Raw genomic sequence first — 23,162 nt, 5'->3', positions numbered from 1 at the left:
AACTTTTTAAGTATTAGTATCTTTAACTTATTAGCTTAAAATGATGTCAAGAAAATTCAAGTCACACAGCTGTACGTGTCTCCTTCAGATGCCCAGGAGTTCAGCAGAGAATGTGGAGCCCGAGGCTTGGGTTAATGCTTTACTGGGAAGGATATTCTGGGACTTCCTGGGAGAGAAGTACTGGGCCAACGTAGTCTCCAAAAAGATCCAAATGAAGCTCAGTAAGATCAGGGTGGGTAGTGCTACTACTAACAATGTTTTTTTGGTTTGTTTGATTGATGTGATCAGTCCAATCAGTCCAATTTTGTTGGCAAACTTTTATAATATCCACAAGTAACCTGTGTTGTTGTTGATTGTAGCTCCTGTCCTGACCTTTTCTGACTTAGCTGTGAAGTCTAAATCTTTTTTACTTTACTCTTTTACTTTTTTGTGTGTTTCAGCTGCCATACTTTATGAATGAGCTGACTCTGACAGAGCTAGACATGGGCTTTGCCATCCCTAAGATACTCCATGCCTCCAAACCCTCTGTGGACCATCAAGGTAGGAAAAGACTACACTATGTCATGTTATTCACTGAGCATCCTGGCTAGTCTGCTACAATGGAGATTTATTTCAGTTCATAGTTTTATTACACAGTCTTCTCCCTCCTCCTGTGTTCTCCTCCATCCATCATTCTTAGCCATGCATGCGTCTATCAGTTCCCCCTCTCCCCTGTCTGACGGAATATTGAGACATGCTCTCCCTCTTCTGCTCCCCTCAATCTATCCATCTCCTCCATCTCTCCCTTTACTTTCCTCCCTCCCTCCATCTTTCCCCCTCCCTCGCCCTTTCTTCTGTCTGGATTAAGACATCTCCCCTACCCTCCAAACCCTCTCTGACTTTCCCCTCTGCGCGCCTCGCTCTATTAGCCAGAGTAATTAAACTTCACGTCCTGGGTCCCCTTCATCCATTACTGAGACACTGACTCACCCTGCCTGCCGCCTGCCTGGAGCTCCAGCTAAGGGACTCTTTCAACACCCAGAGACAATGCAGAGATGCAGGGCTTATTAATCCTCACTGAGTCGACTGGTTTTGGGGGAGTAGATGAGAGAAGAGGAGGAGGAAAATCAAGAGGAGGAGAAGCAGGAGGAGGAAAAAGGGAGAGGGAGGGGTGTATTGTTTCAGTCATTGTTGAGGAAAAAGTTCTGGAGTCAGAGGTTTGTCTTATTTGAACATATATTTATTAAAAGGAGTCTTCGAAGAGGAAGAGATGCACACAGCAGGAGGCTACATACACTTCTTCAAAGGAGAATAGATTTGAACTGGTCTTTAAGTATCTTCCAAGGATGCACAGAATGTGCGGACATGGGAACAGGTCACAGAAAAGAGTTACATCAACATGTGTTATGTCTTAGTTTAGAGAATCTACAGATAGTCATCCAGAAGCCACTTGACAAGAGACCTCTGGCCTAGTAAGTTATGGCACAAGGGTTACAGTGAGGTGACCATTCATCATGAAACCTTAAACACAAAAATTAACTAACCTCCCACATGCCCTAGGAGTTCTGTCCAGCAGTCCCAAATGAACTGATCACAAATTACCAAGAATTTATAATACTTTGGACATAGGTCCTAAGTCACGTGGCCAGCATAAGGCCAAACATCCCCCTCATACTGGACATGAGTAGGGTAAAAGACCTCATGCGGCAGGCTACTCTATTTTCAAAATGGCAAACACTTATGTAAAACCTCAATCATTTATACAGAGGAAAAAAACCCAAGTGTTATACTTTGCTGATCCTCAAAAATCATACACGTAGAATAAAAGTTAAATCACACATTAGAAAATGATAACATAGTAATTCAAACCACACATATCATAATATCATTATCAACACAATTCTTCGTAACACTCAAATCAAGAAACAAATCAAATCCGAATCACACTGAGAATGTCAAATCCAAGTTATACTGAGACGATTTTTGTAAACACTAAAGTTAAACTTGATATTTGAGGTAGATGCTGGAGTTAAAGAGAATCACGTTAGCAGCATCCTTCGGCACAGATTGGCAAGTAAGAGTAAAACAAAGCAACGCAAGATGCATCCTACCCTATGTATACTTCACTTAAACAGTGAGGAAAATATTACTTCTAAGAGTTACAAGCAAGCCTCAATTAATATGGATAGAAATCATAAAAGGAATACAATAAAGGTAAGTCATCTTCAACCCATGAGCTTTACACTCAGTAGAGGGTCACCACTGTGGAGAGGTGCTAGCACATACGATGCAGAGTGGTTTCGACTTTTCCTTCAGAGAGCTGGCCTGTTGTGGCCCTTTTCATCACAATCACACTGCAGTAGTATGGACCTCATTCCAGAGTAGCAATTCAGCATCTGAATCAGAATCATCATGATAAAATGGAGCCCAGTCCATTTCTGAGGCCGACCCTGTAGCCAAAGAGGCGTCTTTACTGCTGTCAGTAGAGGTGCACTGAGCATTTTGAACAACAAATTGACGAGCTGGTTTCTGCATTAGAGACAACAGGAGAGAGATACTACATTTGATAACCACCACCAGACTGACCAGGACCACAAACCCTATGATCAGGGGATGAAATATCAACCACAATTTGGGGCCGAGAGTCAGTTTAAGCCAATCAATGAGATCCCAGACCGTTGCACTGGGAGAATCATGCGCCTTCATGTCTTTCAACAGAGAATTTAGGTGATGGACCACATGGGTAACATTATCAGAGGGATCTGGTATGTAAGTACAACACTCTTGTCCTATTAAGTGACATACTCCGCCAGTGGAAGCCAGAACATAATCAAGGGCCATTCTATTTTGTAATGACACTAGTCTGTTAGCTTTTTGTTCCTCATTCAGAGATTCAAAACCCGCCTCGGCCTGTGCCGTGAGGTTCTCCAAATCTGCTGCCAGTCTGTCTATTTCATGAGCATTACTTACAGCACCGTACCATGGTAGTAGCCCTGTCATGAATCTCCTGCCCTCACTGATCCTATCCTCTCGCCTCACACGATGGGGATAATACAAGTGCCTGTGGGTCAGAGTTTCGTTAACATACATATGAGGTATTAGATATGCTACATAACAGGAACCTGTCCAATTGGTTGGGAGAAAGGCATACGCTTTATTACCACATACGAACACTGTAGATGTTAGAGTATTCGCTCCATCACTACTTGGCCACCGCAGGAATGAAGTGTTGAACATTGCAGGCATAGAGGGATCAGATTTTAAGGTCGACTTTATAACTATACTCTGTAGGTATGGCACCCGCATTTCAGGGCACCACTTAGGGATACTCTCATATGCCCCACAACTAGATGGGATGTAATAGTCACATGTACTGTTACCTAGGAAAACTTGGGATGTTTCTCCTTGCCTATACCGAGAAATACAGTACTGCCCAGTTGGCACATAAGAAGGGTTTAAAGTCAACACCGGCGATTGTAATGAATGGAAACTATATCTCCGGAGGGCTAATTCAGTCAAATTAACCTGTCGCACATTATGGCCACAATGGTCAGTAGCGGTCACTTCAGTAAGTGTCTGATACTGTTTGAATTCTGCACAGTCAACCTGACCTCCGAAATAAGGACTTTTCTGCATTGCTCAAACCCATCCTACCATATCCTGTCCTGACAATGGGCTTGGAATTAAAGGCATCCCTTCTCCTGTTGTATGTGGAATATGAGCACAAACATAACACCCTGACCTGTTGAGTGTGTTGGCAAAGTCATGCATCAATCTCATGTACATATTAGTGTGTGGAACACCGTTGGCATTTCTCTGTGATGATACCGTTTCTCCTGGAGGTGCACGACATGACCTGTTCAGTTTATTCAGAACAGTGTTAGGTTCTTGAATCTTCTCAGGAAGCGCCTTTGAGTGCGGTGTCGGGTGTAGCTTTGGAGAAACTACCCCCAGGATGTCATCATCCTGCGCTGAGGATCCCGAAGAGGATGCAGCAGATGGTTGCTCTGCAGTCCCGGGCCCTTCTGGTGTCAGCTCGCTGGACGCTGCTTTTCGGCGTTGCGTGGCATGAATCCACTCAGCTTTGCCTTCCACTTTAACTGCTGTCCTGGTGGTTAACAGCACCTGATACGGTCCTTTCCACCTAGGTGAGAGAGAGACTTTATTAAGTGTTTTCACAAGAACAAAGTCCCCTGGCTGGAAGGGATGCGTCGGCTCTTCCCCGGGTTCCGGTAACCTAGAAGAAACCTGCAAATGATGTTTTCTCAAGATGTTAGTTAGAGAGAATAGATACTCTCTCATGAACTCATCTGTCCATAACAGGGTAGCTCTGTGAGGTGTTAATGGTGGGCTTGCACCTGTGGTCATTGGCCATCCCATCAGAACTTCATGCGGACTCAGACCTGTTGTTCTGTTTGGTGTGCTTCTGATTGAATAAAGCACTCCATTCATCCTTTCTACCTGACCAGAACTTTGTGGGTGATATGGGATGTGCAGTTTCCAATCTATCCCTATTACCTGACACAGCTGCTGTGTTACTTTTGAGGTGAATGGAGTGCCTCTATCACTATTTATCCCTCTTGGAATTCCAAATCTCGGCACTATATCTTTTAAGAGGCATTTTACCACCGTAGCGCCATCTTCTTTCCTAGTGGGGAAGGCTTCTACCCATTTAGAAAACATATGGTGGCATGTGATCAAAATCTATTTGCATATTTACAAACGGTCCTGATGGAGGTGGCAAGTGTTCGTGCTTAATGGTCCCTTTACTTTTGTTGTTTTGAAGACAGATCATACACCTAGATACTACAGACTGATTTACTGCTGTTATCCCTGGTGCAAACCATTGAGACTGAATGATCCTACATGTGATGGGCCATGGGCTACCTGGGCCAACACATGGAGGAGAGAGCGGGGACACACAACTCTACCATCAGGATGGAGCCACAAGCCAGACTCCTTGTTGAAACTACAGCCTTTCCTAATCCATAAATCCTTCTCTAGTACATCAGCACTGGATTGGGCACCAGCTACATCATTAAAAGAAGGGATCGGCATCAGGGGAGGCGCAGTTTTTTAATATTGCTTTACCACGGAGGCCGCAGCACAGGCTGCTTGTTTCGCGACAAATTCGGCTACGGCATTGCCCTTTGAAACTGGATCAGAAGCACCTGTGTGAGCCTCACATTTCACAATAGCTAATTGAGCTGGTAGGAGGATTGCTTTGAGCAGATTGTGGATCAAAACTGCGTGTTGCATAGATTTACCGGACAAAGTTACAAACCCTCTCCTTTTCCATAGCATACCAAAATCATGAGCTGCTCCAAAAGCATACCTAGAGTCAGTGTATATTGTGGCTGTCTTATCTTTTGCCAAAATGCACACCCTAGTGAGAGCAAAAAGTTCCGCCACCTGTGCTGAGGTTCCCTTAGGTAATGCATGAGCTTCCACTACACCAATATCATCAGCTATGGCATAACCAGCAATGTGTTGATTATTTGACCATCTGGATGCAGACCCGTCAGTATACGAGATCATGTCACAATTACCTATAGGGGTTTGTAACAGATCTGGACGCGGCGATGTGCATGTGTCAACAACGTGTGCGCAGTCATGTGTCATCAGTTCATCAGAGTCGTCTACCAAAGGAACAAACGTGGCCAGACTTAGAGGGGGAGCGCACTTTACAGTGATGTGCGGACTGGACGGAATCATGGTTTCATAACGCGCACGGCGCGTGGCAGTAATATGTTGTGTTGCGGATGTGGTGAGGAGGTGCACTACTGCGTGTGGAGCAAATACAATGCAGTCATGAGCCAAAACAATGGGCGATGACTTCTCAATCATCAAAGCTACAGCAGCAATGGACCTAAGACAAGACGGCCACCTAGAAGCCACAGCACAGAGTTTAGCTGAGTAGTATGCTACCGGCCTGTAGCTGGTGCCATGTTTCTGAGTGAGAATCCCCGTTGCAAAACCATCTCTCTCATGGACATATAGATGGAAAGGCAGAGTGTAATCAGGCAGTCCAAGAGCCGGAGCACTAGTGAGTGCTTGTTTCAGAGCATTGAACGTGACATTCATGGCCAGAGACCACTGGATGATTTCTGGCTGTGCTTTCAGTGTTGCTGCATGGAGAATGGAATCGAGACGAGCGTAGTCATAAATCCGTTGTCTGCAGTAATTAGCCATTCCCAGGAACGATGACATCTGTGCTTTCGTTTCAGGGGGTGGAAGTGAGCACAAAGCTCTCACCCTCTCAGGGGACAACAGTCTTTGTCCTTCGCTCAGCACATGGCCCAAATACAAAACAGTGGGCAAGCAAAACTGCAACTTGGCTAGGGCGGCTCGATGACCTTTTTCTGTTAGACATTGCAAGAGGACAACAGAGTCTGTTTCGCAAGCCTCTTCGGTGGGAGAGGCTATCAGCAGGTTATCCACGTACTGCAACAACGTACTTCCACGAGGCAGTTGGAGATGCTCTAAATCACGTCTTAATGCCGCTGCATACACTGCAGGACTCTCCGTGTAGCCCTGGGGGAGCCTTGTCCAGGTGTATTGCTTGTTTTGAAATGTGAAAGCAAACAAATATTGGCTGTCAGCATGTAATGGAATGGAAAAGAAAGCAGAGCATAAGTCCACCACAGTATAGAATTTGGAATCTGCTGGCAATGAAGACAAAATGGTGTTGGAATCTGCCACGATGGGTGGAATGGGAATTACCACGGCGTTAAGCTTTTTTAAGTCCTGCACAAATCTCCACGCGTCTGGTCTGCCAGGTTTCGGAATAGGTAGAATCGGGCTGTTACATGGACTTACAGTCTCTACCAGGACGCCTTGTGCTAGCAACGAATCAAGAACTGGTTTAATTCCATGTACAGCTTCATGAGGCAAATTGTATTGTTTTTGACACGGCAATTGGACACCTTCATGCAATGAGACTTTATGAGGTGGTGCGGATTTGAGAAAACCCACGTGATTACTATGTTTAGCCCACAGTTCTTCAGGGACTTTTGAAAGTGCCAGGTGAGGTTTGTGACGGTGCGATGGTACTGGTGACACATGAAGAAGTTCCGAATCTATGTCCGTCTGGGGAGGAGGTGTACGTTTGTAACAGTGTTGACCCAGCGTTCCGAACTCTAGCTGCCCGCATGGAGTGTTAGGAAGTGTTTCTAGACGTTTTACCATTGGTCCTAACTCCTGGGGCTCATGGTTGGGAGAAGCACGCTGTTGTCGTTGCACCACTCTAATTTTAGATCTACAATCCCTAGCCCAGTGTCCAGGTTTACCACAAATTCTGCACTTATCTTTCTTTCGATTTGACTTGAAAGGTCTGTTTGGTGTGTATTGTATATACTGTATGGGTGTGAACTGTGTGTTTTGATAAGTCTGTGTATTTTGATTCTCAGGAGCCCATGGTTGCTGAACCATGGTCTGTAGTACCCCAGGTCTACTTCCTCTATCGAAAATGCCATCCCTACACATGCTGGCAATGGATGTTACTGTCGTGTTGAAGTCTTCTTTTTGCCACGTTTTCCAGGCCAATTTATAAGCGACTGCTACTTCATTACGCAAACAGTTCAGAAGTGTTTGTACTGCCAAGTGGCTATTTTCTGTTAGGCTTACACCTGCACTGTTTTCCCACACTGATGTGAATCTCTGCAACAACTCCATGGTATCTTCCTGTTTTCCCTGTGTGCAAGCTGTTACTTTGCTCAAATCTCCAGCATTCCTAGAACTGTCTTTTAAAGCCTGTAGGCATGTCCCTTCCATCCATTCCTCCCTGGAGAGGTTTGCTCCTTCTGTTTGTTCTAGCCAATCCCCTTTACCGTTCCCAGGAGGAGGTACAACATTCTTTGTTGTACGCCAATGCCAACAGTTGACGCACATCAGGGATCAGGGCATTGTATAGTTCGACTGTCTGGTTTAACCAACCATGAAATGCTGTTGGCCTAGTGAGTGGATTTGGAGCATTGTTTAGCATTTGCCGTACCTCCATTGGAGTCCACGGTTTCAGAATTGGTGTGTCTCCTACCATTAATTTAGGAGCTAGCATTACAGAAGCTTCCTCATGTTTTTGTTGTGTGTTTGTTGATTCTGCAAGTGCTGCGTTCATTTTCTGAGAAAGGTTCTGAGGAAGGAGTGACGTAGGTGTTTTACCCTTACGTCCTTTGATGTCTCTAAGTTTAATGTCTTTGGGAGGGATGCCTTTGATTTTACGGGGCTGATTTTCTGTGTCAGACTTATTCCATTTTGATGTAGTTGCCCTTCTAAGATCTGTGTCTGACCTGTATCGATGACCCGATCTAAGTTTTCGAATCAGATCGGCTTCACTGTCTTCGTCTGTGTCAGTTTCAGTGTCAGTTTTACAATGTAGCCTGTGTGTACGCCTAGTGATGCGTTCTGTGCGGCTAGGCCCTCTCCTAATGATACTAGAGGCCTGTATTGGACTTTTCTGTAACTGAGGTCCGCCCCCAGCTCCGCCCCCACCAATGGCCCCCTCTTGACTGCCTTCCCTGTCTTCATTTTGATTCTGTCTTTCTGCCTGAACTGATCTCTGCTGCCTTACAGCCTCTGTGCATGCAAGTATGTCTATAAAATCATCAGACACTACTGGTGTTTCCACGCATTGCTTGGGAAAGAGATTGACACTGCTTACTTCTACTGTTGGTTTCTCTGAGTACCGATCACAATTTATTCCACCATTTCTCAAGTGCCGCAGAAGGCTTTCAGGGGTTGCTTTGTTCTGTTTCTGCGCCCAAATACGCAATATTACAGAAGCCTGTTTACACAGATTTTCTGGATATTTGTCTTGTATCCTAGTAACCTCTGCATTTCTCACCCCGAGAGCAGACATGATATGAGGCAGTGACTCTGGTGCCGTGGTGCGAACAATTTTATCAATCATTTCAATCAATTCTGGCCCAATAGTCTTACTATCTTCCTTTTCCTTTTTTATCTCTACTGTTTGTTTCCCTTGTTCTACCTCAGAAACTTTTAGAGTTGTGTTAGGCTTTGAGATTAGATGCTTTTTCGCTACTTTTTTCCATCCCCCAACACATGCTTGTACATAATTATAGTCCCAGCCGAACTGTTTTGATCGAGCTGACAGCTTCCATAAATTCTAGCTTTTCTGGGGCAAAAGACCCTTCGATTGGCCACAAGCCTTTTGTGCCTATGTTTAAGTCATGTGTGAATGGGATCACGTAATTCTGTCCCAATTCTTTGCTTACAATATCTGCTGGTGACCCTGGTGGATAAACAAGAACATGTTTTCTTTGGTGGGTTCTCAGAATATCTTTAGCCCTCTGTTTCTCAGCCTTTGGCAACTCCAACTTCAACTCCTGCTTTAACTTTGACTGTCCCTTTCCCATTTTGAAACTATACCGACACACCAACTGCTACGTCAATCAAAATTTTATATCAAACGGCCTCAAGAACTCAGCAGTAGAACACAGTTTAAAATCCCTTATAAAACCTTATTTTAAATCTAGTTTTGAAAACCGTACGCTAAAACCCCAGCATAAATCACAGCTTGGAACTCAGCAACATAACACAGCAAAGACATTGCATCAAATCCAGCATTAAAACATTGCATTAAATACAGCATTAAAACATTGCATTAAATTCAGCATTAAAACATTGCTTCTGTTGGGAAAAGTGAAAACATTATTGCATCAAGACATCATTAAAAACTCACTCGGCAGTCCTTGGAATTATTCAACTAGATGAACACCGCACAAAGTATCAAGTATTTCTCACATACTAACTCCTGTGCACTATGAAATGCCTTCTCAGAAAGTTTCGTCTTTATCTTTAAGAAATGTCAAGGTAACTCTCACTCCCTGCAGGCACCGTTCCAGCTCAGGGCAGTGAGAGAATGGCCTTATTGTTCTTATTCCAATTAAAATAATCAAAAATGAGACTTACAATTTGCAGCTGTGGTTGTTCACTTACTGATAACCCACTCTCCTCTCCTTCTTTTCAATCTGAAAGGTTTAAAAGCTTAAAACAGAAAATGTTAACAGTACTTTATACATAGGATAAGTTATGTCTTTTCATGCAAAAGTTCATGCATTCTTTACATGCAAAGGGAGGGTGTATACATTCAATGCGAAACCTCTTTTTGACTCTTATTTTCTTATTTCCAATTGCACTTTGTGAGTGAACCCATATGTTTATTTAATATCCTCCTCCCTATATCGCGTCTTCCCTTTAATCCTGTTTGCTCCAAGCAGATCTAGGATTTTGGTCAAAAACTACGTCCATCCCATGGACCGATATCAGACAAGGGTAACCTGCATCATTCTAGCTCCCCGAGCATCCTAGCTCTGGGCGAGAAGAGTTTTCTGAGGGGCGCCCCCACATAAGTGCTCACTCTAGTGCCTAGTTCTTTTTGGATCCCGTCAAGCATTACCTGGGCAAGATGAATAAAAATTCGTACTTACCCTAGTTTGCTGTATTGGGATCCTGCCGACAACGCCAATTTGTTGAGGAAAAAGTTCTGGAGTCAGAGGTTCGTCTTATTTGAACATATATTTATTAAAAGGAGTCTTCGAAGAGGAAGAGATGCACACAGCAGGAGGCTACATACACTTCTTCAAAGGAGAATAGATTTGAACTGGTGTTTAAGTATCTTCCAAGGACGCACAGAATGTGCTGACATGGGAACAGGTCACAGAAAAGAGTTACAACAACATGTGTTATATCTTAGTTTAGAGAATCTACAGATAGTCATCCAGAAGCCACTTGTGACAAGAGACCTCTGGCCTAGTAAGTTATGGCACAAGGGTTACAGTGAGGTGACCATTCATCATGAAACCTTACATTCCCTGAGGGGACCCCAGTTCAGCTGTTAACACATGTATGTTAAATTTTCTTCCACAGTCATTAAGTGCTAGAGCCAGGGTTGAGGTTTTTCTGTGCGTTTTCCTAAGCGCGTTCTGGGTTGGTAGCCTTATTTACATCCTTCACATCTAATCTTGGGAATATCCAGGTCTTCTCAAATGACTGCCCACCTAAGAGAGTTGGCAAGAGTCTCAGCACCTTTTCCTATGGAGTGGTAGGAGCTAGTCGCGAGTCCTTTTCCTGTCTGTTAGCCACGTTTCCACGGCCGAGTCTCCAAGGCTCATTAATACGTTCTGTCTTACTGAACCCATACGCCCACAGATCTACTTACCAAGCATTATCATTTGATCCCAGCACATAATTAGCCTTGGGGGAATAGTGTCTCCAGTAGCTCTGTGCTCCTGCATGTAAAACCTGCATCTATCTACTAATTCGAGGAAGTGAGTGAGTGTGTGTGTGTGTGTGTGTGTGTGTGTGTGTGTGAGTGTGTGTGTGTGTGTGAGTGTGTGTGTGTGTGTGTGTCCTTCGCATATCTCGAGAACCGTTCGTCCAATCGACTTCACACTTGGCGGGTGTATTGCTGGGGACCCAAGGACGTGCAGTGTCGGATTTGGTACAATTTGGACACGCGACACATTCAATAAACTTTGACTTAACAAGCGAACAGTGAGCTGCTCAGCTCTGTGTCTGAGTGCAGCGGGGGCTGTTTGATATAAACACCGTCACATCACAGTGGGGCGGGGCTTCAAGGCTCTGACTGGCTGAGCGGGACAAAGGCACGCGCCCCGCTCAGTTAAACTGCCCGAGAGAGAAGAACGAGCACACACAGGAGAAAAAAACAGAGGCGGAGGCAGTAAAACTAGCCAATAGGAGCGCAGACACGTTTGATTGGCAGCAGAATCAACCAATGGAAGGCCGTAAACTGCTTCTACGGTTCAAACGCAGTTTAATCTCACTGGTGAAGTCTGGGGACTAGTGATGGGAATTACGGCTCTTTGATGGGAGCCGGATCTTATGGCTCCGTTCCTTTCCGAGAGCCGTTCAAAAGAACGGCTCATCGTTCTTTTTTCTTTTTTTTTTTTTTAGGGGGCGGGGGTTACTAGGTTTATCTGCGAAATAATCACTAGGATAATGATAGGGTAAGATTTGGATCAGATTCAAATTTAGACATCCCACCAATATAATTTCATTTCGTATGTGTGAACTAGGTTTAGCAGCACTAAATTACTCGTATTGCCAGACCTAATGTCAATGATCTGCATTGTAAACATTACACAAGGTGACGCCATATCCCTCTGCTTTGTCAGTGAATTTACTACTTTGAATTTACCCTCTGTATGAAATATGTTATGTAAATAAAGTTGCCTTGCCTTGAATGCAATTCATGCAACACTTAATATTAGAAAACGTTTTATTGGCACAATAAAAAAAAACAAGTATAATGAACTTTTGTGCAAAACAGATTTTAGTGCAAATCAGATAGATAAACAATTATCTGAAAAACATTTCACATGAGAAAATTTTTAAGAATAAATAGTAAAACATCTTATCAAAATAATACTTTGTACAAAAGGCCCATACTACAGCCAACTTCTGCACAACATTTCAATATTATAAAAATAGAGAAAAATTAAATAAAATAGAGAAAAATATACAGATACTACTAGTATAAACCCTGCAATGGACTAGTGAACTGTCCTGGGGTGTGTACACCTGAGCTGCTTTGACAAAAACAGGAGATGAGCTCCTGGCCTATGAGCCACATCGGCTCAAACAAGGCTTACTTACTTGTAAACAATAACATAATAATACTCGCAGGTGTGTGAATTGACCTGGATATGAAGCGTCCGTAGCGCAAAATAATATAACGTTAGTTTTTAAAGAGATAAGACGGAGCCCTCTCCTCTCCTCCTCTCCTCTCTCCTCTCGTAAAAAAAAAGAATTCAGCAACGGCGGTCATATTTCAGCACCTTGCGAGGCAGCTGGATTCGCGAGATCACGATCATGCGAGACCATCTGGCACGTCAGGTTAAGTGGATTTAGGGCAGGCAGTGAAATTTGGGCACAACAATAAAAAGAACGGCTCTCAAGTACGACTCGGTTCCCTTCGTTCGTACCAAAGAGCCGTTGAAGCTGCACTACGGGCACGAGCGGTACGGGCACGCGCGGTTCTCGAGAAAGCTGCACTACGGGCACGAGCGGTTCTCGAGAAAGCTGCACTACGGGCACGAGCGGTACGGGCACGCGCGGTTCTCGAGAAAGCTGCACTAAGGGCACGAGCGGTACGGGCACACGCGGTTCTCAAGAAAGCTGCACTACGGGCACGAGCGGTTCTCGAGAAAGCTGCACTACGGGCACGAGCGGTACGGGCACGCGCGGTTCTCGAGAAAGCTGCACTACGGGCACGAGCGGTACGGGCACGCGCGGTTCTCGAGAAAGCTGCACTACGGGCACGAGCGGTTCTCGAGAAAGCTGCACTACGGGCACGAGCGGTTCTCGAGAAAGCTGCACTACGGGCACGAGCGGTTCTCGAGAAAGCTGCACTACGGGCACGAGCGGTTCTTGAGAAAGCTGCACTACGGGCACGAGCGGTTCTCGAGAAAGCTGCACTACGGGCACGAGCGTTACGGGCACGCGCGGTTCTCGAGAAAGCTGCACTACGGGCACGAGCGGTTCTCGAGAAAGCTGCACTATGGGCACGAGCGGTACGGGCACGCGCGGTTCTCGAGAAAGCTGCACTACGGGCATGAGCGGTTCTCGAGAAAGCTGCACTACGGGCACGAGCGGTTCTCGAGAAAGCTGCACTACGGGCACGAGCGGTTCTCGAGAAAGCTGCACTACGGGCACGAGCGTTACGGGCACGCGCGGTTCTCGAGAAAGCTGCACTACAGGCACGAGCGGTACGGGCACGCGCAGTTCTCGAGAAAGCTGCACTACGGGCACGAGCGGTTCTCGAGAAAGCTGCACTATGGGCACGAGCGGTACGGGCACGCGCGGTTCTCGAGAAAGCTGCACTACGGGCATGAGCGGTTCTCGAGAAAGCTGCACTACGGGCACGAGCGGTTCTCGAGAAAGCTGCACTACGGGCACGAGCGGTTCTCGAGAAAGCTGCACTACGGGCACGAGCGTTACGGGCACGCGCGGTTCTCGAGAAAGCTGCACTACAGGCACGAGCGGTACGGGCACGCGCAGTTCTCGAGAAAGCTGCACTACGGGCACGAGCGGTTCTCGAGAAAGCTGCACTACGGGCACGAGCGTTACGGGCACGCGCGGTTCTTGAGAAAGCTGCACTACGGGCACGAACGGTTCTCGAGAAAGCTGCACTACGGGCACGAGCGTTACGGGCACGCGCGGTTCTCGAGAAAGCTGCAAGCAGCAATCGCCCGTTCCGGACAGGAACGTTTTGAACGGGCACTGCACTAGTGTACTTAATGGGAGTTATCTATGCACATTTTCCTATAGTTACATTATACTTTATTTCATATGCTATAGATATCTCTTTGCTCTCATGCTGATGGTGGGAAGAAGAAGAGAACCGAGAGAGTCCTTATTATTAGAGTCCTTAATGTTAGGAAGACTGGACTTAGAATGTTCATATTGTGCTTCATGCTTGTGCAGAAGCACACACACACACACACACGCACGGACATGGACACGTACGAATGGTGCAGATTATATTGATTACTCCAAAATTAATAGGGTCCTCCAGACTGTCTCTCTCTATCGTGTGTCTAAGTTCCAGACAGAGGCGAGGAGACACTTTCTGACGTGGTCTGGTTTAATGGTGTCATTTAGCGTCTCTCTGACACCGCTGCCACACACACACACAAATCAATGAGCATTTACGGAGAGTGGGAAATGAAGAGGAAGGATGATTGAGATAGAGCAAAAATAAGCCGCACTTAGCAGGCTCAGTTGTAGAGGTTAGGGTTCACTGAGCAAACAGCAGGGGAGTCGAAATCAGGATCCCTCTCCCGTCCCCTGCTGAGAGGTGTGATGTGTGAACAGGAAGTAGCCTGTCGAACTCAGCCAATGAGGAGGCGCCGTTGCCCCCGAGCTGACCTTTCCAGTGTTTGCTGGAGGATAAGTCCTCTTCCTGGCAGCTCTGCAGGGGGGCCACGCTGCAATTAGAAACCAGGCAGGAGACTGCTGTTTTGTCCACAGAAATAGCATTCACAGAGTCTGTGAGCTTGACCCTGTTGTGGTTTTGTTCGGTGTTGAACAATGGTGCTAATGGTGGTAAAACATGATGTAAAACTATTGTCATTTTGACATCAGAACAGGATGTGTAATGTGGTTGGAATCATGACATTGACATCTCTCTCTCTCTCTCTCTCTCTCTCTCTCTCTCGCTCTCTCTCTCTCTCTCCAGGTCTGTGGTTTGATCTGGAGATCTCCTACACAGGTTCCTTCCTCATGACACTGGAGACCAAGATGAACCTGGCCCGTCTGGGGAAGGAGGGCGAGGGGCTGGGGGAGCAGGGGAAAGAGTGGTGAGGCTTTGAAATACATTCAGCATTTACTGCTTTTTGTGTGAGGTTATGGTGAGGCTTATGAAATGGAGGTAGATTTATTTTTTTTAAGTCTTGGAGTCTTAAAGATTTTGAGAGTCTTTCATATTGTTTCTTCACAGCTTATCATTAGTCCCCCATTTTGTCTTTGTTATTGTATTGCACTGCATATTCAGTGACAGGGCCAAAATAAGAGGATGTTTGAGGGATTAGCTTCTTTTGTTAAACAAAGAATCGATTCCTAGATGTAACAAACAGCTCTGAGCTGAATGCTAAATGGGTGGATTTGTATTTGGAGCCATATTAGTTGTCAGATCTGTTTTTCACTATTCCTCTCCTTTTTCTGTTGACTCTTTCTCCCTTCTCTCCATGTACTAATCCTCTCTGGATGCTTATCACTGGATTTGTCCTCTGACTGGTGAGTTGTGGAATAGACGCCTGTCACTGAAATAATAAATTGTATTCCAGATTATAGTTTCTGTTCCAGTGTGATTTAGCATAGATTCATTCCCTGAGATATTTAGCAATGGGGACATTGTAACATAAATTGGCAAAATTTGCATAGCTGTATTAAATGGGATTTCGTTTTAATGGTTAATGATTCTATGAAAAGCCATTAGAGCCTGACTTTGTAATAATGAATGTGTGTGTGTGTGTGCATGTGTGTGTGTGTGTGTGTGACAGGCCCAGGCCTCGGACATACTGTCTGGCAGACAGCGATGAGGAATCCTCTAGTGCTGGCTCATCTGATGAGGAGGATCCCCCAGAACTCCTCACTGATAAAGCCATTCTGCCTGGAGGCGAGGGGTAAGCAAGTGTCTCTTTGCACTGACATCATCACGCATCTGAATTAGAATGGAAATGGGCAGAAGCTTACTCGCACTGATGTGCTGAAGCAGAATGCTCTGCCCTGTCGGTCCACCCTCCCGCCTACCCAGCCACTTCAACCTGCACATTTGAAAGCTTACTGCTGATATAATGTAGCACCCACTCACTCCCCTCCACCGTGGGCGCTGAGCAGCAAGAGATGCTGTTATGAATAAATGATGAATCTGACTCACTCCTTGCCTCCCCTCCTCCTCTTTTCCATCCTCCTTCTCTGCTCACTTAGTTATGTGGGAGGCCACAGGCCCAGCAAGATCATGCGCTTTGTGGACAAGATAGCCAAGTCAAAGTACTTCCAGAAGGCCACAGAGACGGAGTTCATCAAGAAGAAGATGGAGGAGGTGTCCAATACACCCCTGCTGCTCACCGTGGAGGTGCAAGAGTGCCGCGGGACATTGGCCGTCAACATCCCACCTCCCCCCACCGACAGGATATGGTACGTTCACTTCTAGGGGGGAGAATATTGAAAACTGTGTGTTTAGGATATACCCTGCAAAAAATAAGTAATTTACTCTCATTTCCAGTCTTAAAATCGTACTTTTCTTAAAACAAGTAAAAAAACAAGTAAAGTTTCACCGGTTCCAGGAATTTACTAGGAATAAGTGTCAATATCCTCAGAATAAGGCAGAACACTCCACTAGTGTCAAGAAAATGATGTTTGATTCAAGAAAAATCTTTAAACAAGTTGATGTTTGTTTCCAAGTTGCATTGGAAACAAGTGGAATTATCTCTCCCTATTGGCAACCTTTTCACTTAACCCTAACCCTCAGAAAAATAAGATTAAATGACTAAATGATTTGTTAAGGAGGAAATGTGTTGCAGTGTAGTCAGTGTATGGGAGTCCTGGATTAAGAATATAACACTGCACCCTCTGCTGGTCAAATACAGGCATGCTTGTAGAGAAGGAGTGGTGCGGGGTGAAGATGTTATTGACAACTGAATTGTAATACGCTTTGCATTTAAGAATAAGATATGATAAGGATATGAATAAAAAGATGGAATATCTAAAATTTGGATTATCTGATTACATACAGGTACCTGCACATTACACTTTGATACTGTAATATACATGTTGCATGCTTCATTTCTAACTTTTAATTTAATTTATTTAAAACATTTTCATTTATAAACTTGTGACTATATGAACTATATGAATCTCTTACTGATAGTGAAGATCTTTATTTGTGTAGCACTTTTCCACAATACAGTCATAAAGCGCTTCATGAATTAGTAAAACAAAATAAAGAAAATAAATCAAAAGTAAAGAATACTGTAAGTTCATCAAGAAACATAAAAGCAAAGCAAAACATAAAACGTAAAAGCAAAACACAGACATTTAAAGTAACGCAAAAAAGAATGTTTCAAGAATGATTCATACAAGATTATTACATAAAAGCAAGTCAAATCAAAGTGAGTTTTAAGAAGAGATTTAAAAGCGCTCCTTCAGGCTAGTCATTCCAGTCCAGGAGCCCTAATGGCAAAGGCCTAATTGCCTCTTGTTTTCTAGACTTTGGAACCTGCATTGTTATTAACATGAACCTTTGTTTTGCTGGCAGGTATGGTTTCCGGAGTCCCCCTCACCTGGAGCTGAAAGCGCGGCCTAAGCTGGGTGAGAGGGAGGTCACTTTAGCCCATGTGACGGACTGGATCGAGAAGAAACTGGACCAGGAGTTCCAGGTACACAGTGAGAAAAACGGGAAATTGTGTGCATGCTAATGTTTAGTCACAAGTTTGAGGAAATCAAATTAAGGAACATACATTGGAGATGTAGTTGTCTGATCCCATGGTGTTACCTACAGTGAGGTTCGGAAACCTAGAGCTGGCCTGACTGAGGGGCTGAAAGGTTTGTTTAACAAGGAGACACAAAGGGAAAGCCTCCACCCAAAATATTTTAGGAGGAGAACAAGGTTATAAAAGAGGACTCTGGGATTAATTTACGGCTGCCCACTAACTCGCACTTCAAAGCAGTGTGCCTGTGGCTCTCCCACTCTTCATATATAGCCACAGTAATCATACTCCTGCTGCTAGATAACTGGCCTGAGGCACACCTGCAGACTATTGCAGCAAAGTCTCTCTGTCAACTCTGTTGTACAGCTACATTTATCCCCGCCTGACTCTTCTGGGAGTTATTATTATGTACCACCGCCTCCAATCCCGCCTCCAGTAAAATACAGTGCTGCAATGCTTTGTGTTGTCACTTGTGAGTGAGTGTATATGTCTGGCTCCCCACAAATACCAAGCTCAGACAGTTAGACTGTCAACAGAAGTCTCAGTGGTTAGAAAACATAACAATGCAGGGTTGGGTGCACAAGTAAGATGTTCCAGATCTGTCATGTTTACAGATGTAATCTCATGCCTGTATCTGATGATTTGGTGAATATTTGTTAGCTGTACATGCATATTAATCTGTAGTTGCTGCTCCTTTTCCACATCTAGACACATTAGCGTTTTGTAATGAACTGGCATATTTCAAAAGGCAGAACCTCCTGCTACTTTTTTTATTATTGAACTCATGATTGAATTTTCTTGCACTGCCACTGGCCTCCCTATTGTCTTTGTCCTCCAACAGAAAATATTTGTGATGCCAAACATGGATGACGTATGGCTACCCATCATGCACTCTGCCATGGACACACGTTCAAATGCCAACTTGGTTACTGTGACAAACGATGCCTTGAAGGACCCAGAACCCTTGGAATCTGAGGTCTCTGACATGTGAAGACTGCTGTTTACAGCGTACGTTGATGGACATTCTATCACCATGGCAATATGACAAGTCCCCGCCCCCTCAGCAGCCATGGGTGCAGCAGAGGGCGGGGCCAACTGTCCAATCTTTGTAACCGTATTCCAATCCCATTGCTGCACCAGTCTGTGGCCACTCAGGAAGTGAAGAGACTTGTCACTCACAAGACTGGGAGTTGACGAGCTCGTAATCATCTGTGGCCACTATAAACAAGTGAATGGAAGAGAACGGTGACTGCTAGATTGGTCATCAGTGCATTTACAAGTCACTCAGTTTTATTTGTGTGACATGAAATATTGATCATAGTTGGTTCTGTGATGAAATACAATAGATGGGGCATGTTGGGAATGTTAACAGTGTGTGAGGTGGATAGACAAGTCGCCATCCGATTCAACCACAAGAAGAACCATAATACCTGTGATGTACAGCTGCACCAAACATCATAGTTGTACAGTATACACTTTTGTGTGACATTTCTATTTGAGTGGTTTATTGTTGCTATTCCATGAGAACTTTATTAGGCCACTGATTAAGCGTGTGTGTGTGTGTGTGCGTTTGAGCGAGCGAATGTTTGAGGAAATTATCATAAATTTGGAGATGGTTTTGCTATAGGCCCCTGCATCCAAATGCACATTTCACAGGGACGTCAAGACTGGTCTCCCACCCGTCCACACCGCTGCCTGTGCCAGCTGCCTGGCACTTATATGCAAACAGATCAATGCCACTGTGTCCATCAAAGATACTAGGTGAGTTCCAAACCTTAAAGCACCCTCTCTGGACTGCTGGAGATGGACAAACACTTAGTCATAGTTAATATCCTGAGTGCTCTTACTGAAAGCACTGGACACTCTGTGTTTGTAGCCCTTAGTACTAAAACTAACTTTAGAGTGGGTGTACAAATTGAAATAAATCTGCAAACACAACAGCTAAACATTGTCTAGGTATGATGAATGTATAACAAGAAATGCAGTTCCCCATAGCGGTGTATGGAGCAGTTCACTTGCTAATGATGTGCTTATAAACACAACGTTCTTAAGTTATTTTCATGTTACATTCAGAGAGTTGAACAAAAGTAACATGACTTTTCTGTTTTAATTGCCAAAGCAATCATTCAGTCCTGTTTGGAAGGTGTGTGGTAAACGGTGACAAATAAGCAGTGGGTTAATTACCTAGTGATCCCATTGCTCTGGTTGGACCGACTGGATTCTAGACAGATGCCACTAGTGACTGAGATGTACAGCCAATGTTTGGATGACCATTGCTGGAGATTCATAAGACAGAGATATCCACAGGGAGTGATTGGGGGTGGGGTGAAAGGAGATTGAAACTCTCCCATTATTCAAGTATGTAATACATATACCTTGAATTTAGGTGAAAAGAGAGGAAAAACATCCCCACCATCCCTTGCTTCATTTGAACAAATCACACACTGGATATTAGCCATACTGTCTGTTGTCAGGAGACATCCAGCTGATGAATGCTTCTGTTTTCTCTTATTTATTAATTTGCTGTTTTTACTGTACTGTACATATTCAAGAGGAATAACTACCAACTCGAATGACAGCAAATTTGTAATTTGCCAAGATATACTCTGTTGCTTTACAGATTACTTTGAGTTTACATATTTTCTGTTCAAATGTGTAGCCAATGTTGGCAAAGTGTATGAGGCAGAAAGTGCCTTTAAAATAATCTAACATTCCTCCATAGTGAGTCATCACATTTGTTGCATCGTTTGAGGATAGAGAAAACGTCTACAAGTTATTTGTGCCATCCGTGTGTCTGATAAAGACATGTCCTTGGTTTTCACAAGTTTTGGTGTAGTTCATTTGCACAGTGATGAAAATATCGAACATTGCTGTTGTGTTCAGTGATGTCACAGAATGTTATGGTTCCGATCGTTGTGGATCAATAAAAACCTTTTGCTTGGAAATAATGTGTCTTTGTGCTTGGAACATCTTGGTCCATTGAGATGGGAACCAGCCCAAAACAAGGAAAGGGATGTAATCAGGAAGCAAAAAAAAATAAAATTAGAGAAAAAAGCTTGCTCATTAGAATGTGTCCAAAAAACCTGAAATTGTACCTCTGATACAGAGTAGGAATGCCCCATATCTTTCACCTTTAATGAATTTTTCCAAATGTATTGTCTCCAAATATGTTAAATGTAGTTTAATAGGATAATTCTTTAATGCATTTAAAGAAAACATTCTCAGATGCAGAACAATCATAACAGTGGGCCCATCAACAGGGTAAAGCGCCAATCCAGTGGCAATGGATTTATTAGGGCTAATCTCAAAGTGAAAATACTATTTTTTCAGGAGCACCAAAACAAATGGTCTTCAGGGAACACTCTGCCTATTTTCAACCAACTTTGTATCATTACAATGTCGGTAGTATATGCAAATGAACTATACCTTCCCTCCATGTTGCCTGCACCGAGAGCTCCCCGTTCATTTGCCGGCTCATATGGCTCTCAATCTGACTGTCCGTGGATGCGGGCATACAAAAATGAGTAAGTAGCCATGCGAGCCTTCAAAATCTGTTGTTCTTCCGAGAACCAATGACGTCACTGGTTCGCGGAAGTACAACAGATTTTGAAGCTGTGCCCCAGAGACACACAACATAAAAAAAAACCCTGTTGTTTTTCACACTATATCCCGATTTCGGATAGAGATATGGTTGAAAATCGGCAAAGTGTTCCTTTAATATTCTTGATCATGTGCTTTTACATAGGAAATTTTAAATTCCGATGATGGTGCCCTTTAAAGTGAGAATTATGAAGAATTGAGGTTAATGCTGAAGCATACGTGACATCTTTTAACCATCATGAACTGTTATTATATTCTGTGAATTGCTTTTAAAAGAGAGACTTGGTGGAACTGCCAAGAAACCCCAGTTATAACAAGCCATGGTATGTTCTTGCACTACAGCTTGGCCTGGGCGGCCATGGAAAAGGCCAATCAGGGTCAAAGGTAGTGCCTAAACAAATCACATTTATCAAATAAAGGACCAGTAACATGAAATGAATGCAAGACAGTGTAAGCCATTAGACAAACTCTTTATTCATACAGAAGTTTGTTAAGTCTTTCACTTCAGAAAATATGCTTTGTGTCCAAGTGGTCATTTCTTTGACTAGCAGCATAAGTTTTATTTAAAAAAAAAAAAAAAAAGTCACACGTTCCTCATCGGCATTTCAATGATTCTGTCCATCATTTCTATGGCGTGTTTGGTAATGTCATCTTGCAACAGCCATGTCCATTCCACAGGTGTCACAGTGTGGTCCCTATAGAATGTAAAACAATTTTAAATTAGCTGCTGTTGAAACATCATTTGTCACAGAGACTGCTGTAGGCGGGTTACATCAGATTTAAAGTTGACTTCACTATTGAATCAGAAGTCTAACGCATTAGGGTCATCATTCGTAAACCAAAAGCCAAAATTCTTCTGAATTTTAATTTCACTTTAATTTCTTCACTTACAGTTGTTCCAGGGATCCATCCACACCACAGCCTGCTTCCTGCATGAGAAACACAAGTTTGAGTGAGCTCAATCACTGAATCACCCCTACTCAACCAAGACTGCTGATGGTGGATTATGTCATACTGAATTTTGACTTAATTATCATATCAGAAGTCTAACCAGTAAGGTCATTATTCATTAACCAAAACATAGATTAAATTCATTCTCCAAGAAACACTTACAGTGACGCATGGGAGCCATCCACGGCCTTCCATCTGAAAATGCGCCACACTTGGCCCACGTGGATACACAAATCTCATCAGAACTCACATGGGTCGAGTTGTAACACCGGTCCTGTGTAAAGCACTGTAGGTTAGAGCAAGGTACGGCCTTGGATATCCAGTGCAATGTTAGATTGAAGAATGCAACCTTACCTTTCCATGTGTCAGGCCGGTGCGGCCTGCTCACGCGGCTCTACATGCTGCACGGTCACATGGCAGAGAGCAATTCCTCTCTAAACTCCAGTTATCTATCACGATACTGCCTCAAATATGAAGGTACGCGCCCACCTCGACATTTTAACACTATGCTCAACACACTGCAGTTTGACAGACATAATTATCAATACCTTGAGCGTAAATTCGCCTCGGACTTGGCTAACAGCAAACAGCGTGCTCTACCACAGGCTCTCCAGGAGGACTGCTGTAGAAAATGTCCCCCGGAAGTGTTTTATACCACAT

General features: G+C 44.1%; 1 protein-coding gene, 1 long non-coding RNA gene and 1 other non-coding gene across 3 annotated transcripts in view; 1 reads left to right on the top strand and 2 right to left on the bottom strand.

Annotated features, from left to right (window-relative positions):
* The window catches only part of tex2 (testis expressed 2), a 42,116-nt gene extending 21,229 nt beyond the window's left edge, over positions 1-20,887 (top strand). Inside the window, exons 7-13 of the mRNA XM_071910446.2 lie at positions 89-232; positions 441-540; positions 15,200-15,320; positions 16,029-16,145; positions 16,450-16,659; positions 17,780-17,900; positions 18,793-20,887. Coding sequence (XP_071766547.2) covers positions 89-232; positions 441-540; positions 15,200-15,320; positions 16,029-16,145; positions 16,450-16,659; positions 17,780-17,900; positions 18,793-18,942 — 963 coding nt within the window. The 3' untranslated portion in view covers positions 18,943-20,887. The remainder of the gene's footprint in view (positions 1-88; positions 233-440; positions 541-15,199; positions 15,321-16,028; positions 16,146-16,449; positions 16,660-17,779; positions 17,901-18,792) is intronic.
* Positions 20,888-21,805: 918 nt separating this feature from the next.
* LOC139920461 (small nucleolar RNA SNORA50) lies at positions 21,806-21,944 on the bottom strand. Its single transcript, XR_011785049.1, has one exon. It is a non-coding gene; the product is annotated as a small nucleolar RNA SNORA50 (small nucleolar RNA).
* Positions 21,945-22,122: 178 nt separating this feature from the next.
* On the bottom strand, positions 22,123-23,133 carry LOC144539509 (uncharacterized). The gene is made up of 4 exons (XR_013504997.1): positions 22,857-23,133; positions 22,665-22,776; positions 22,443-22,480; positions 22,123-22,246 (listed from the first exon to the last, which is right to left on the bottom strand). It is a non-coding gene; the product is annotated as an uncharacterized LOC144539509 (long non-coding RNA).
* Between the last annotated feature and the right edge of the window lie 29 nt (positions 23,134-23,162).

Source organism: Centroberyx gerrardi, chromosome 7, assembly GCF_048128805.1.
Source record: "Centroberyx gerrardi isolate f3 chromosome 7, fCenGer3.hap1.cur.20231027, whole genome shotgun sequence".
NCBI lineage: Eukaryota > Metazoa > Chordata > Actinopteri > Beryciformes > Berycidae > Centroberyx > Centroberyx gerrardi.
This window is presented reverse-complemented; position numbering and strand designations above follow the sequence as displayed.